Below are 15,362 nucleotides of genomic sequence, written 5' to 3'. Positions count from 1 at the left end.
AACCATGAGGGTAGTTGGAAATTTGACATTGTGGGCCGAAAAATATTTTTAAAAACATATGGAAATGACTTTATTAAATATAACCGACAGAGGTGATGCTCAAACATTTGGGTACCCCCTGAATTTTGGGAGCCCCCCTTCTGCCGACCCCCTTGCCTAAAAGTATCCTAATGATCCTTATCTGAGTATTTTCAAGATTCAGCCAGGTCTGCTGTCGTCTGCTGTGAGCTCACATCATGTTTTCAGTCTGATCCTTCATCAAGGCACCTTCAAAATTGTTTTATGCTGTGGAATGTTGTGCAAGTGTCTGGTCATTGAAGACTCTATGATTTTTTGCTGCTTGAAGTTGGTTCTGTGTTAGAAATTTAAGGAAAAAATCATTGTTCCAGAATTTTTTTCATATAGACTTTTTATAAAAACCAGTAAATCTATTTATAAAAACCAGAAAATATTTGGGACAGTAGACTATTTTAAACATCGCGGCAGCGCCCATAACCCTAGGTTGTAATTCTTTGCCTCTCCTGATCACAAACGTCCACTCAAGCTTGATTCATTGTTTATATATGTAATTATTAATTATTCATTCTTAATTGCTTTTTATTCTAAATTTTTGTAAAATAGCCCTACATTACACTCTTTTTTTATAAGAACCAGTAAATTTAAGTTTCGGCTGACTGTTCTTAATTTTTTTGAAAAACTGAAGCTGGATTGTTCTTAATTTGTTCTTAATTTCATAGGGTGTAAGAAGTGCAATTGGGAGCTTTTTCACTCTAGGGAGCTGTTCAGGCCTCATTTGCTAAGAAAGTTACTAAAAGACAATCTTCTTTTGCCCACAAGTTTGAATATTTACTGAAAAAGCAACACATACACATGGCTAAAAATCCTCATTTTTGAGAAAAAAACGTTGTTTAAAATTGCATTTTACAGTAGCTCAGCCTCAGCTTGTTATTGATTTGTTCTTATTATAACTTTTGACCAATTTTGAGACTTGTGTTCTCATAAAATTGTTCTTACAAAAGAGTCTTTTCATAATTTTTAATAGCTTCTGTGTCATCTTTGTGATCAGTTTATTAACATCAAATTTAAAAATTGCTTTGTAAAGTACTTTACTTTATACAAGAGATGTTCATATGTAAGAAGAAAGATAGCTTGAGTGGCTATCTACTGGATAGGCTGTCCACTGGATTCTGTGAATCTTGAATTTTGAATAAAGATGATAATCAGAAACAAAGCAAAAAGACACAAGAAAACAATAAGTTGAAAAATCGAATTTTAAAATAATTTGAATGTGCAATTTCATTTTTATGTTTGAAATTTTAACGTGATTCAATATAGTTTAGGTCTGAAGTTAAGTATTTCTGTCTTCAACATAAAATTATCTGGAACCCAATCCTAAAAGTTAAAAAAGCTGATTATTTTGATGAATTTTTTATTTCATTTTTAATTCTCATGGAGTGAAGATGAGCTGGATATCTTATTTGTCGATTACTAAGGAGAACCAGGAACTGAAAATTGATATGGATTAGTTTTATAGTAATTCACAAACAATATCAGAAAAATTATTTTTGTCTTTTTTGAAAGTCCATCGATTTAAAACGAGTTTTTCTAGGGTTTGAAAATTTGTTAAGAAAAAATTTCAGTTTCCACAAAAGTCGGTGGGATTAATTTTCGCTTGCTCTGCTTGACCGAAAATGAAGCTCACAGAATTATTTGGTACTTAATACTGGTTGCGCAAACTTCACTTGTGAGAGGTTTTTGAATGAGCTGAAATTGATTTCTATTGATTGCTTTGATCAGAGCCTATCTGTGCGTGACTCTTATAATACAGCTGTGCTTTTGCTGGGTCTCTGTGCCTTCATATCGTGAAGTTATCGCTGTTTGTGGCGTATCTTCTTCACCGAGCAGCTGTTGTGACAGGATGAAACAGACACAAGCAGGGGCGTTGTGGCTAGGCGGGTCACCGGTGGGAAATTTCCCAGTGGGCCTTTTTCAAGTGAGTTTGTTAAACCCAGTACAAACAGGCCTCTGTGGAAGAGATGCATGGAAAATGAACAGGGCTGCCGAGAGGGGGACAAGGAGGGGCAAACTGCCCCAGGGCCTCGAGGTCTAGGGGGCCTCTTAAAGCAAGGGATTCCAATTTAAGAACAGATTTTTAACGAAATGCAGCAAAGTATGCCTAAAAATTGTCAAGCTTGGTAAACGACTGCAAAAAAATCTGAAATGGATTGCCATCCGACTGCCGTCCACAACGGGTTAGAGAACCTTTTGCCGACCTGTGGTTTGTGATTTGAAATGTCATACAAATAAGTGGGCCTTTCTATGATCATTTTCTCGCGGCCTTTTTCACAAAAGCAAATCGTCTTCATTTTTTCTTTGACCCTTCTTGACCTATTGATGATCCGTTTCGAAACCGTTGTCTTCCAAATGTGAACTTGAATTCCTGTCGTTCTGTCTAGAATAGTTTTCAATTGTAACGCTAAAAGTTTTCCTGAAAAGCAGAGGCGTGGGAAGCACTTCAGAGGAGGAGGTGCACAGATAAGAAGGGACACCAGAAGCAGGCAGCATGTCGCATTAAAGGGGTACCATTTCTCATAAAAGAGGCACCACCTCGCATAAAAGGGACACCATGTCGCATAAATGGGACACCACCTCGCATAAAAGGGGTACCATGTCTCACAAAAGGGGCACCACCTCGCACAAAAGGGACACCATTTCACGTAAAAGGGGCACCATTTCGCATAAAAGGGACACCATGCTGCATAAAAGGGGCACCATGCCGCAGAAAAGGGGCACCATATGCTACAAAAGGGACACTATGTAGCATAAAAGCGGTACCATGGCGCATAAAAGCGGTACCATGGCGCATAAAAGAGGCGCCATGTCGCATAATAGGGGAACATGTCGCATAAAAAGGACACCATGTCGCAGAAAGGAGCACCTCTTCATAGAGTTCACTTCTCAGAAAAGGGCATTCTTCCAAAAGTTGTATCACGTACCCCTGGTGGACCCCCCGTTCCGACGCCCACCGCTAAAAAGCGTTTCATTCTCTCCAGTATTGCCACAATTCATATTTATAGGGTTTTCTGAGAATACCAGTTGTTGAAGTCTAAGTGTTGTTTAGAGACTTGTCAGAGAGTTTTGTTTGATTGTGTTTATGCATTGATAAGATTTGCTGGTTTTGTAAACACCAATATCTTTATCAGTGTCTTTGTTGAACATCAATTATTAATCGTCGTTATCAATATAATCATAAAGCCATTGTCAAATTCATAATCATAATTAATAATCAAATGCTTCAACATTGTCATTAATTATCATAATTTTCATAAAACATTATCACAATCATAATTAATCATCAGAAGCTTCAACATTATCATTAATTATCATAATTTTCATAAATCATTATCAAAATCATAATTAATCATCAGAAGCTTCAACAGTATCATAAATCAGCATAATTATCATAAACCATTATCAAAATTATGATCATAATTAATCATCAAAAGCTTCAACATTATCATTAATTATCACAATTTTCATAAATCTTTATCAAAATCTTTAATTATCGCCATTACATGATTCATCATCAAAGCCTCAATTTTATTAAAATCATATTAGTAAATCGTCGTAAGCTTCAACTTCAGCAAAAATTATCCTTATTTTCATATTTTTTATAATTATCATGAATAATCTTAATTATGATAAATAATCGTCAAAATCACCATGATTGACATAAATCAGCAGTAAATATAATCATAATAATAATAAATCATCCCCTATGTCATTACTAAACGAGCTGTATCGAGGCTACCCTATAGTCATAGTCAGTGGGAGCTGTCTAGAATCCATACTGCTCGACCTGATGACGTAATTAGTTTACCCTAAACCTAACCCTAAACCTTACTCTAACCCTAACCCTAACCCTAAACCTTACTCTAACCCTAACCCTAACCCTTACCCAAACCCTAACCCTAACCCTAACCCTAACCCTAACCCTTTACTTGAAATAATTAATCATACTAATTTATGACTATTAATCATGCTTATTTATGACTATCAGGTCGAGCAGTATGGAAACTAGACAATTCCTAGTCAGTGAGACTACTCAGAATCATAGAATCGCACTCTGATCAATTATTGAACTATTAGTTAGCCGTAGTTTAGCGTGCATCGTATATCACAAACAACACAGAACAATGTTTCATTAACCGGGCTCTCACGCACACTCTCACAATACTTTTATGTCCTGCTGACTTCAAAATCCTGCATTCTATTTAAAATCGCACAACAAAACAAGAATTAGGGTCACAGATAGCCTTATATCACAGCCTGTTGTGCTTCCTAACCTCACCGCGAGTAAGACATTGTTTTATTCAAAGACACTGTTATGGAGTCACACAACAGAAATTGGCGTCATCCTCCGCATCTTCTCCTTGTTTGTTCAGAGCGCCTCGCAGCGTTGTGTTTTTGGTGGCTTTTGCGTTTATTGACAAGGGGTTTTCCAGGGGACACCTACAGGGGGCAAGTGCCCCGGGGGCTGGGTCCATTCTCAAGCCCATAATTTTGGAGCCTATATTAATTTTCATTTTCTGGAATCTTTATTCGTTTTCAAGCAAGATGTATTCGCACAAACGCAGTCGTTGCCCGAGTGTCCGACCTCGCTATTGGCGGCCCTTTGGTATTTCACTCCTTTCCAACATCGAATGAGGTTCTTTTGATAAATAAAGTTTTTAAAAATTTTTGGAAATTTTTCCGCAAAGCAAAACAATTTTTATATAAACTATGAAAACCGAAAGCAATTCTTCCAGCCTCCTCTCCCTATTGATCCAACCCCCCCCCCCCCCGATTATTATCATATGGAACCATTTTTCGAGGCCACGCACTCAATTTTCAAGTATCGTGTGGATGTGTTCCTCCCTACTTCCCTATTTGCAAGAACATCCGACTCCAGTTTCAGCCTGGCGTTTACTATTCTTGGCATGAATTCGGCCTAAAGTGTTTCTTATTTTGTTTCTTTTTTTTCAATGAGATTCCCTGTGCATAGTAGTGTGCGGACATAACATGTGCTTGATAAAATAATTAATGCTGTTTTGTTTATCGCTGTCTGTTTTTCTGTAACTGTTTTTTCATTTTTCAATTTTAGCCTGTATTTTAATTCTTGAGTATTGTTGAATTTCAGCCTGCCTTGTTTCTTGTGTTATTTTTATTTTTTGGGGTAAATCTCAGCGAGGGGCAATTCACCCTTGCAAATATGGTACGCGATTTTCCCTAAAACAAAAGGATTTCTGGGGATTTCTGGGGATTTTCAGATAAAACAAAAGGATTTTCACAAAAGATGTACGAGACTTTCTTGGAGTTTTTTGCCCCTCGAATCTCAGCCTAATGTTTTCTATAAGGTTTGTTGTTATATAAAAACAGGGTCTTCGACGAAGGGGGGCAGGGGGCTACGGCCTCTCCACTTTTTTGCAAAACAAAGTATCTTTTTCCAAATCTTTGTGTTATGATTGCTAAATTTTCTCTTGCCCCCCCCCCCTCCACTTTTCGACTTGCGTTGGAGCCCATGAAAGAGGCGTATATCGTCTGAATGTGTTCCCCTCTATTTGCACCCGAAGAGTTGATTCCTAATCCTTTCAACGAAGAAAAGGCCAGTATACTTTGTCTGTGATTGTCTAGAAACTGTCACGCCATGTGTCCTTATAATACACGGAACGCTAGGATTCCAGGTAAATTTTATCATTGCGTGGAAGTAAGACAATCAGGGCCACCGAGCGGGGGGTAATGAGGCAAATTGCCCCGGGGCCTCCAGATCTAAAGGGCCTCGTAAAGTAATAAGTTCCATTTTGAAAATGTAATTAATCTAACGTTGCAAAATGGATGCAAGTTTGCAAGAATTATTCTGTAAAGCATTTTAAGCTAATCTTAAGGATGTAGTCGCGAACATTTTCTGTTCCATGTGCACGCAGGGACCTCGTTCTGCATTTTGCCCCAGGGCCTCCAAAACCTCTCGGCGGCCCTGAAAAGAATCGATTTTATCTAGGGGCGGACACTTGGTCAAATGTTGGGGGGGGGGGAGGGCAGCCTATTGTTTAAATAAGATGACATCACATCTCCCATTGTCTTCTCCACTCATCTCCACAACAAAATACCATTGTCCTCCGAAGTATTGGGAGCCACGGCCCCCTGCCCCCCAAGTTCCGTCACTTATTTTATCTTCTGGGGTCGTCAACCCATAGAAATTTCATTGTAGATTTTGTCATTACAGACATCATCTTGAACTGATAGCAACATAGAGGTAACTTTGTTTACAAGAAGCCGTGTCGTACGTAGTTCGTGTACTATACAAGCTTTTGCTGCAGTATGCCGTGCAAGTCTGAAACAGTCAAGGGATGTCTAGGCTGGTCTTTTTATATTGGTTGTTATTCGTGCATCGTGACTAATAAAAAGCTCGTTGCGAAATGAGAATCAATGTCTTATGCGCCTTGGTCATCATAATCATCATCATCAACACCACCAATAACAATGTAATCATAATCATCATAAATAGTTTATTCATCATGGTGAACAACAACAACAACTATTCTCATGACCTGGATCATCATAATCATCATAATTAACCACACCATCATCATCAATTGACCTGAATCATCATGATCATCATCAACAACAACAACAACAACAACAACACCAACATTATATCTGCATTATCATTTTCACGGAACCGTTTATACAAAAATTAGTAGTGAAATGATAATTATGATAATAAATGCTAATTATTACGAATAATTGCCCTAGTAGTGTTTTGCAAAAGGTATGATGTTCTTCTAAAGGTCTATAGATCTGCTGGCTTTCTTATTACAAATATTCCGCGTTCCCCCCAGGACATTGGCGGCATTTCCTCATATTTCCCGCGTGCTTCCTCAGCATTTATATATCCCGCGTTTTATCAGATGATTTTACTCCAGCATCTATTCGCTTTTAACTTAATCTTTCCCCTTGCTTCTGTTATTGTGTATTGTTATGCTAATAACATTTTTCGTCATATGCTAAAGTAATTTTTGCTGACTTTTCACGCGTTTTTTTCGCAGCATCTCACGCAGAAATCAGCTGGTCTGGGGAACTCGCATACCCACTGCCATCAATATTAGAAGATCGGGTGTATACAACCTCATCTGAAGGCGAGACAGTCTCTTTACCATGCAAGACAAGCTGTGAATGCCGGGAATCTGACAAGATCACGTTGTCATGGCAACAGAATGGGCAACAGCTGGTAGCAGATGCTAATACGCGAATACTAAAAGATGGAACACTGGAAATACAGAATGTGACGAGTAGTTTAGAAAATATCGAATTTAGATGCGTGGCAAGTGTTGGGAACTGGTCTGTTACAAGCGTTGGCAGAAGAATCAGAGTGTTTGGTATGTTGTCTTTGTCACGTGTTATGTTTTTATTGCTGTAAATCCAGTGACGATAGCACGTGATTTACCTTCCCAAGATGTAGTCAACATCACGTGGAATAGATGCAACTAGCATATCAAAATTTCGTCTTTGTGCATGGACGTTGAATAATGTTTATCTCTCCGTCAAACTTAACCGCTCATCAAAATGTCAAAACTATATTCAGCTTTCATGTAAAAAGTTGTTTTATTATTCATTCAACGGAAAACAAGCTTAAATACATTGATTATCACGTGAAATGGTCAATTCAGTCACATGGAATGGTCAAGTAGGTCACGTGGAATGGTCAAGTAGGTCACAGGGAATGGTCAAGTAGGTCACATGGAATGGTCAAGTAGGCCACGTGAAATGGTCAAGTAGGTCACGTGGAATGGTCAAGAAGGTCACGTGAAATGGTCAAGTAGGTCACGTGGAGTGTCAAAATTTTCATCAAGCGTTCTGGTGTCAAATATAGTGGGGTAACATACCCAGTGGTGGGGATTTGCCATACCAAAAACAGGGCTCGTGATCTTGGGTGTTTGTGTAATTTGAGAATAATATAAGGATTTGTTTACAGGGATTTCTTGGAGATTTTCAACTAATCACTAGTATCCATCGCAATATTTGTCACTAATATTCCCAAATACTGGCATTTATACCCATTATACCAGATGCTAGCACATAACATCCAAGCAGTTGCACCCCCTATCCTGTATTGTGTTTGTCGCACCCTGTATCCTGTTCCTGTCTCCGTTGCACCCCCATCATTTTTTTTATCTAACGTCGTGGCCACTCCAGTGCTGCACTAGCTAATACATCTTAATAAGCAGTATGACGTCAACAAACTGTGAAAGGAAGTATGCACGAGTCTTTGAGATTCGACAGGCACTTTAAACAATATCACCAAGAACCGCACCGCAAAGCAGTGCTGAGGTTTTGACAGCACTGTGTGTGCGCTGTTTTAACAAATGGCAGCCCAAAGCTTTAGGCGCGAGAGGTCTCGAGATGGAGAGACTCGATCAGCTTCATCATGCTGATGTCGGGGAACAATAGGTTGTTCGATCCAGTCTTTTTTCAGATCAGTTGTTTCGCCCCATATCAGGGCTCGTCAGTACAGCTAGACTGAATGAGGACCTAAAGCCGACCTAGGACTAGCAGTTAGGCTGTCAGTGGCAATGCACGTGGGAGGTAGTAACATGTGAAAAGAAGTACCCACGAGTCTTAGAAATATTGAAAATCCTTCTTCAGTTTGGGAACACCTTTGAATTATCTGGTTTTGCAGCAAGAGCGGATTAAATTTAAATCCCTTTTACCTAAATCGGTTTGGTTGGGTTTATAGGTTGCAGTTTTTTGCTCAAAATTTTGATAGGCTCTGATGCAATTAAACCTGTCAAAGGATTGGCAGGATTGTGTTGTTCGGATTAACTACGGCTAATAGGTACAACCCATGACCTTTGTGCCTTTAATCCAGTAATAATAATATAGTGAACTTTCGGATTAATGTCAGTGGATTAGGGATTCAGATACTCACGGATTGTCCAGCTTGAGTTACGATAATCCTTCTGTAAAAGAAACTTAATGTGGCAGTTTTAAAGTGAAGTGGATTTTAGATCAGGATAATTTTTTCCTGGATTTTCTATCATTTATCTAGAACAAAGAGCAAAGGAGGGGACGTTTAAGTTCAGGATTGCCATTGGCATCCTTGTTTTTGAGAAAAAATCAAGAGCCGTTAACCACACAAATCCTTCTGGTCCACAAAAGTTATGGGCCTAAACGTTTTTTGATTACCTGCGAGTACAGACGTGCAAATTCTGCAACTATGACAGGTTCAGCAAAATACAATCATTTTTTTTATATAAGAAACTGGCTATAAGAAACAAGTACTGGAAAGTCAGAAAAAATTAAGAAATTTCAGTACCCGAAGCAAAAAAATTAAGAAACTATTAAATCAGGATAAAACTGAGAACAACAAAAATTTTGTAAAATCCAAGAACATGATTGCCCTGATGGCCTAGAAATTAAGACACAAGAGATAAAAATATACTTTCCACATCTAAATACAGCGTCAGAATGGAAGCGAATCTCTTGACGTGGTAACAAATATTTTATAACATCATTCATGACATCATAATTCTTAAGAAACTCTTAAGAAACAATGAGTATTGAAATTTCCAGAGCATTAAAAAACTGGAAAATTCAACATCGACCTTTGTTTCTTATAAAAAAATGAGTATAGTCCCTGCATCATAAAAGAACCCTAATTTACGTAACTTTCTCAAATAATAGGAAAGGAATTACTTTTTAGAAAATGACCTAAATTCGTCATTATGACGTAGCTATGACGTCACAGCCACGCCCAAATCCAAAACCATACACATCAAATTGACTGTCTTGAATTAAACGAACTTCTTGTCCTCGCATGACTTAAATTACCTAAATTCGTCATTGTGACGTAGCTATGACGTCACAGTCACGCCCAAAACCATACACATCAAATTGACTGTCTTGAATTAAACGAACTTCTTGTCTTCGCATGACTTACAGTCTGCACCTTGAGTTAAGTCACCTTAACTATTTTTTTATAAAAATACACTTTGTAAGATAATTGAGGCTCGATTTGCCACAAAAAGAGCAACATAAGAACATTCCCAGCCTCAGATAAAAGATTAGAAGATAATAACATCAGTTTTTGAAAATATTCTCCTTTGTTAACAAAACAGAGTAGATTTTCATAGCTCATTGACGTTACGTCATGCGAAACTGTTATGTAGTTGTTTTTAGAATCAACTTGTAGTTGTGGAAAAGTAAATGTTGACCCAAGTCTTAATTTAAGAACAACGTTAAAAAAGCTCCAACCTCAGATTACCGCAGAAGTATAAACATAGAACCTGATCAGTAATTATCTGGTTTTTATGAAAAGAGTATAGCTTTTGTAAACTGTGGATCATCGGGTTGTATAAACCAAATTCCTGTAACAAATGTCTTATCTCCACTATTTCGTGTCATCTTAAATCGGTCGTTGCTATCAAAAAGGTCAATAAATTGCGATTAGATACAAATTTGGTTATTTTTATTTTGCAGGCGACAGTAAGAACCCGGTGAGTTTGCTGCCAAGCAGACAATCGTTGCCCCCTAGAAATACTCTTATCTTGAGTTGTAATGTCGAATTAGTACCGGATTCAAGCATTCAGTGGTACAAGGACGGGGGACTGCTGACATTGAAAGACAGTGTAAAGGCCAGCACGTTGCCAGGGGGGTTCCTAGTTGTGAGGAATGTTGATGCTAGCGATGCCGGATCTTACCAATGCAGGGTGCAAATGCAGGTTGGCAAGGAGTTTGCAAGTAACAAAGTAGACTTCGTTGTTGGTGAGTAGAGCTATGTTCCAGCCTCCTTTATCTACTAGTAGCCTCGTTTTGTTTAAAATATGTGTCGTTTGTTATTAAAAGCAATGTGTCGCGCTATTCGTCAGCTATTGTCTATTGAATTTCAAGGGTCCTCGAAATTAGAGAAAAGTGAAATTAGTATAACTGCTCAATAACAAGTAAGAGCCTTGTCAAAAGATTTTCGCGAAGGAAGCAGTAAACAGCTCTCCTAGTAATTTCCAGGCTTTTGTAGATGAATATGAATAGAAACAAAGAATAGTTTGATTTCAAGGCGAGCAATTTGCTTTTCGATTAATTTAGGAGAGCAATCTGTAGCTCCTCTCCGGCATTTGATGAGATCCTGGAGGGGAGCAAGAGCTATGGCTCTCTGCAATCAGCCAGGCCTGCTCCTTTGCTACCAAATGAAAACTGGTAAGATAAGATACGTCCTTATCGGTTAATCAATGAACGGCGCGAAACGCAGCCTTTAAAAGTAAATTGGCTAAAATACCAACTTCTGTATCACGTCATTTCGAATTTCTCCGCAGCTCCCCCTCTAGAGGTGCACACCCCACCTACCTTTAGCTACTGTCCTGAAAGCGTGGATGTTACCGAAGGTCAACCTGTGTCCATACCATGTGCAGCCACAGGGAGCCCAACTGCACTTGTCACCATCTCACATGATGTACAACCAGTTCCGAACGTTGTTGCCACAGGCCTACAAGCTGCAGTGTACAGGATAGAAAAAGTCGGACCAGGTCATGCTGGAAAATATGTTTGCTATGCAAAGTCCGGAGAAGCGAAGATAACACGCAACATTTGGCTCAAAGTGTTCTGTAAGTGCTGTTTCATTTTTACGCAAACATGTTTCTGTTTTATTAAATTAGTTTTATATACTGCACAGTTACCTCTTGAAATAGTTTATCTTTTCAAACTGGTAACTGTTTGGTTAAACTTGACCTAGTCTGGTTCTCTTTGATTTCTTTGACTCCTAGTCTTTCTTTAGTGGAACAGTCAACTGTTTGGTTTAGTTGGACGCAGTTTAGTTGAGCTGGTAACTGTTTGGTTGAGCTGGACACTGTTTGGTTGACTTTGTAAGTGTTTGGTTAAACTTGACACTGTTTAGTTGAACTGCTAACTGTTTGGTTTAGTTGGACGCAGTTTAGTTCAGCTGGTAACTGTTTGGTTCAACTAGATATTGTTTGGTTGACTTTGTAAGTGTTTGGTTAAACTGGACACTGTTTAGTTGAACTGCTAACTGTTTGGTTTAGTTGGACGCAGTTTAGTTCAGCTGGTAACTATCTGGTTGAACTGTGAATTGTTTGTTTAAACTTGTAACTAATTGGCAGAAATGGTAGCTGTTTGGCTGAACTGGCTCTCAAATATTTTCGATTTAAATATGTCATCCGACTGGCGATACTGAGACGTATTATTAGTGACAGAAGAACAGTTACTTTGCCTAGTTTAGGCCTTGAATTTATTGCATTCTCAAAAGAGATTTTGAAAGATTCGCAGATTTAAAATATGATAAACTATGTTCTTGAATCATTTCTACTATACATAATTTAAACGTGTTTATATCTTAGAAGTTGAAGGTTATTTCGTCTTGGATCGCCATATAGTTTTTACTTGACAGAAAATAAGTATTTTGATATTGTTTGCTTTGATTTTAGCACGCCCAAAGCTGTCGCCAGCCCCTTCGAAACGAAAACTCACTCCCAGTAGGTTTCCTTTGTCCATCACGTGTCCAGTCATCGGTAATCCACCGCCAAAAATCACGTGGTACAAAGATGGAAAGAGGCTGGCTGCCACAGAGCAATTGAGGTTGGATGACTCTGGTAGTGTGTTGATCAAGTCAGTGCTACAAGAGGATGTTGGGATATATCAATGCATTGCGGCCAACAAGGCTGGCTTCGTAAGCCATGCGACCTTTGTTTTTATAGGTATGTATCTAGAATATTTACCATTAATTACTGAGGCATCTTATCGAAAACTGTACATTCATTTTCTGTACATCATTCTCTCTGAAAGATCAGCTTTCATAACAAGCCCTAGTTCTTCTTTCTTTAACTGTAGCATAGCGTGACCAAACAGATGCTAAGTTTTGGAATAATCTAGATTACGAAGCTAAGAAGGCAAATCTTTAAGAAAATTTAAAACTTTGCTCTAAAATATTTTGCTTTGCTTGTTAAGCTTTAGTATCATATTTCAAGTTTGTAAATATTGATATATGTATATATTGTAAATTTGACACATCAAGAGAATTAGAATTTAGAATAACGTTTTAAAAGAGTATCAAAAATTGCGAGGGTAGAGTTGGTTACAAGTGGTTGTGTAGCGTATCTTATCATGTTTAGATGTAACTATTCTCTTTATTTCATTTTATGTCAGTGTTTCTTTTAGTTTAGATGCATGGCCCCTTGTAAACGAGCATTGCTGAATGGGCTACCATGAATGGGCTACCAAATAATTGAAAATGAAAATGAGGAGAGGGGATTGTTCCTTGACATTGCTATAATGTTCTTTTGATACCCACCAACACAACTCCGTCTATACGGCATCAATAACTATGTGTTTATAAATCAGCACTTTTATAAGTTTCCATGCTTTTTTTCTCGTAGATAACGCACTTAGGCCCCCAATTAACGTGAAAGCCGTTGCATTATCTGCAACATCTGTCAATGTTACCTGGCAACCGAATCCGTTGAACAACAACAACGCAGTTCTCGCTCACATTGTGTTCTACGAATATTTCACCAGCTCCCTGAAACGCGCGAAGAAAGAGCGCGTCGTTGGTGAGGTATCGGCGACGCACTGGAAAATTGACCAGCTACTTGGAGGACGACTCTATTCCATCTACCTGTCGACATATGGCCGAAATGGACAAAAGAGCGGTAACTCTCAAGTTGCGCGTGTTAGGACACTTGAAAGTGGTAAGTTATCGTGGGTTTTATTATGTTACAATATCTATCAGAACTTGCCATAAGTTCTTTTTTGTATAGGAATCAGTAAATTTAATTTCAGACTGACTGTTCGTAGTTTTTTCGAAAATCTGAGACTGGATTGTTCTTAATTTATTCTTAAATTTATAGGGTATTAGCAGTGCGATTGCTAGCTTTTTTGCTCTAGGTGTTCAGGCCTAATTTGGCAAAAAAGTGAGGGAGTCAACCTTCATTCGCCGCCAAGTTTGAATATTCACCGGAGAATCACCCACACCTAGCCAAAGATTCTCGTTATTGAGATACAACGTTGTTCAAAATTACATTTCAGAGTAGCTTAGTCTCAGCTTGTTTTTAATTTGTTATTAACTTTTGATCAATGTTTAGGCTCGTGTTCTTATAAATAAGAGTTTAGCCGTTTTAAAGGCTTTTGCGCAACCAGCATGCTTAGCGGCAGTCGTGAGAAATTAACTGTGTTTTGTATTTTCATGCAGTACGATACTCGCAAAGCATGCCGGTAGAAGCCCCCCTCCTACAGAATTTGGGCTTCCTAAAGTGTTTCCTAACATTTGTCATATCAATAGCAACATATCCTATCTGATTGGATCGATTAGTACTTCCAATAAAAAATTGACCAATCGAGCGATTTTATTGAATTTTAACCAATCAGAATGACTTCCGGCTTTCTATTTCTTGGAAACTTACATGAATTCTCACTAAATAGCGGTAATATTTTTCAGTTCCAGGGATGTCCCCGCGGCCACTTAATGCAGTGAACCTTGGAAATAAGGTTGGTATCACTAACTCTTTTTCCTTTTCAACTTTGTTTTTTTCAATTTTAAATCATTTTATCATTAGGTAGGCAAAGCAACTATTTTTCATCTGTAAAATCTTTTATTCTGTCTTCTTTGATAAAATTTTATTTTGATGGCTCTACGAAGTAAGTTATAAAGATGGTTTCAATGGGAAGCCTATATCTGCTTTACAAATTCTTTGAAACCAATATTTTGTGTTTATGGTGAAGAGATTTCACAAGTTATGCTTTGATTTGTTATTTTGTGCTATATATCAGTTATTTTTTCGTATTTGTTTATCCTCATCCTTTCACTTCTAATTTGCATTTATTTTTCATAGACAATTCGTGTTATTTGGACGCCCATACCTCCTGAAATTGCTAACGGTCGCATCACTCAGTATAAAGTTGAATATGGAATTGCTGGATTCAACCGCGAGACTATTTTCGTACCCGCGGGAAAAACGCAGGTTGATATCATGGATCTTGAACTTGGTGAACTGTACATAATCGAGGTTTCTGCAGCAACTAGCGCGGGATTCGGCGAGGCAGCAAAATCAACCATCAAGACGGGTGACCCGGAAATCGCAAGTATGGATTTTTTTGTCAAGGTTATTTAGCTAAACGATTTGGGAGGGGGTGGGGACAGAAAATCGTCTAAAAATCCGAGGGGTCGGGACCATTATGTCACCTTCGATTCTATCCTTTGTTAATTCATTGTCTGAATCTCCTTAATATCTAAGCAACGATAAAGATAAAGTTAAATTTGTTGTTTTCGGTAAATGCAAAATGTCAAATTCTTCTAAAAATACAGCATTGTTTTTCCAGGGGGC

General features: G+C 38.2%; 1 protein-coding gene across 1 annotated transcript in view; it reads left to right on the top strand.

The window, feature by feature from the left end:
• LOC135690233 (protogenin B) overlaps positions 1 to 15,362 on the top strand; it is a 55,812-nt gene that overhangs the window by 30,208 nt on the left and 10,242 nt on the right. The window contains exons 3-9 of the mRNA XM_065207734.2: positions 7,086 to 7,415; positions 10,516 to 10,800; positions 11,346 to 11,633; positions 12,471 to 12,740; positions 13,419 to 13,730; positions 14,477 to 14,526; positions 14,871 to 15,120. Coding sequence (XP_065063806.2) covers positions 7,086 to 7,415; positions 10,516 to 10,800; positions 11,346 to 11,633; positions 12,471 to 12,740; positions 13,419 to 13,730; positions 14,477 to 14,526; positions 14,871 to 15,120 — 1,785 coding nt within the window. The remainder of the gene's footprint in view (positions 1 to 7,085; positions 7,416 to 10,515; positions 10,801 to 11,345; positions 11,634 to 12,470; positions 12,741 to 13,418; positions 13,731 to 14,476; positions 14,527 to 14,870; positions 15,121 to 15,362) is intronic.

This window comes from Rhopilema esculentum, chromosome 1, assembly GCF_057945365.1.
Source record: "Rhopilema esculentum isolate cy_ngs chromosome 1, ASM5794536v1, whole genome shotgun sequence".
NCBI lineage: Eukaryota > Metazoa > Cnidaria > Scyphozoa > Rhizostomeae > Rhizostomatidae > Rhopilema > Rhopilema esculentum.
Note: the sequence above shows the minus strand (reverse complement) of the source record. Positions and strands in the feature narration are given on the sequence as shown.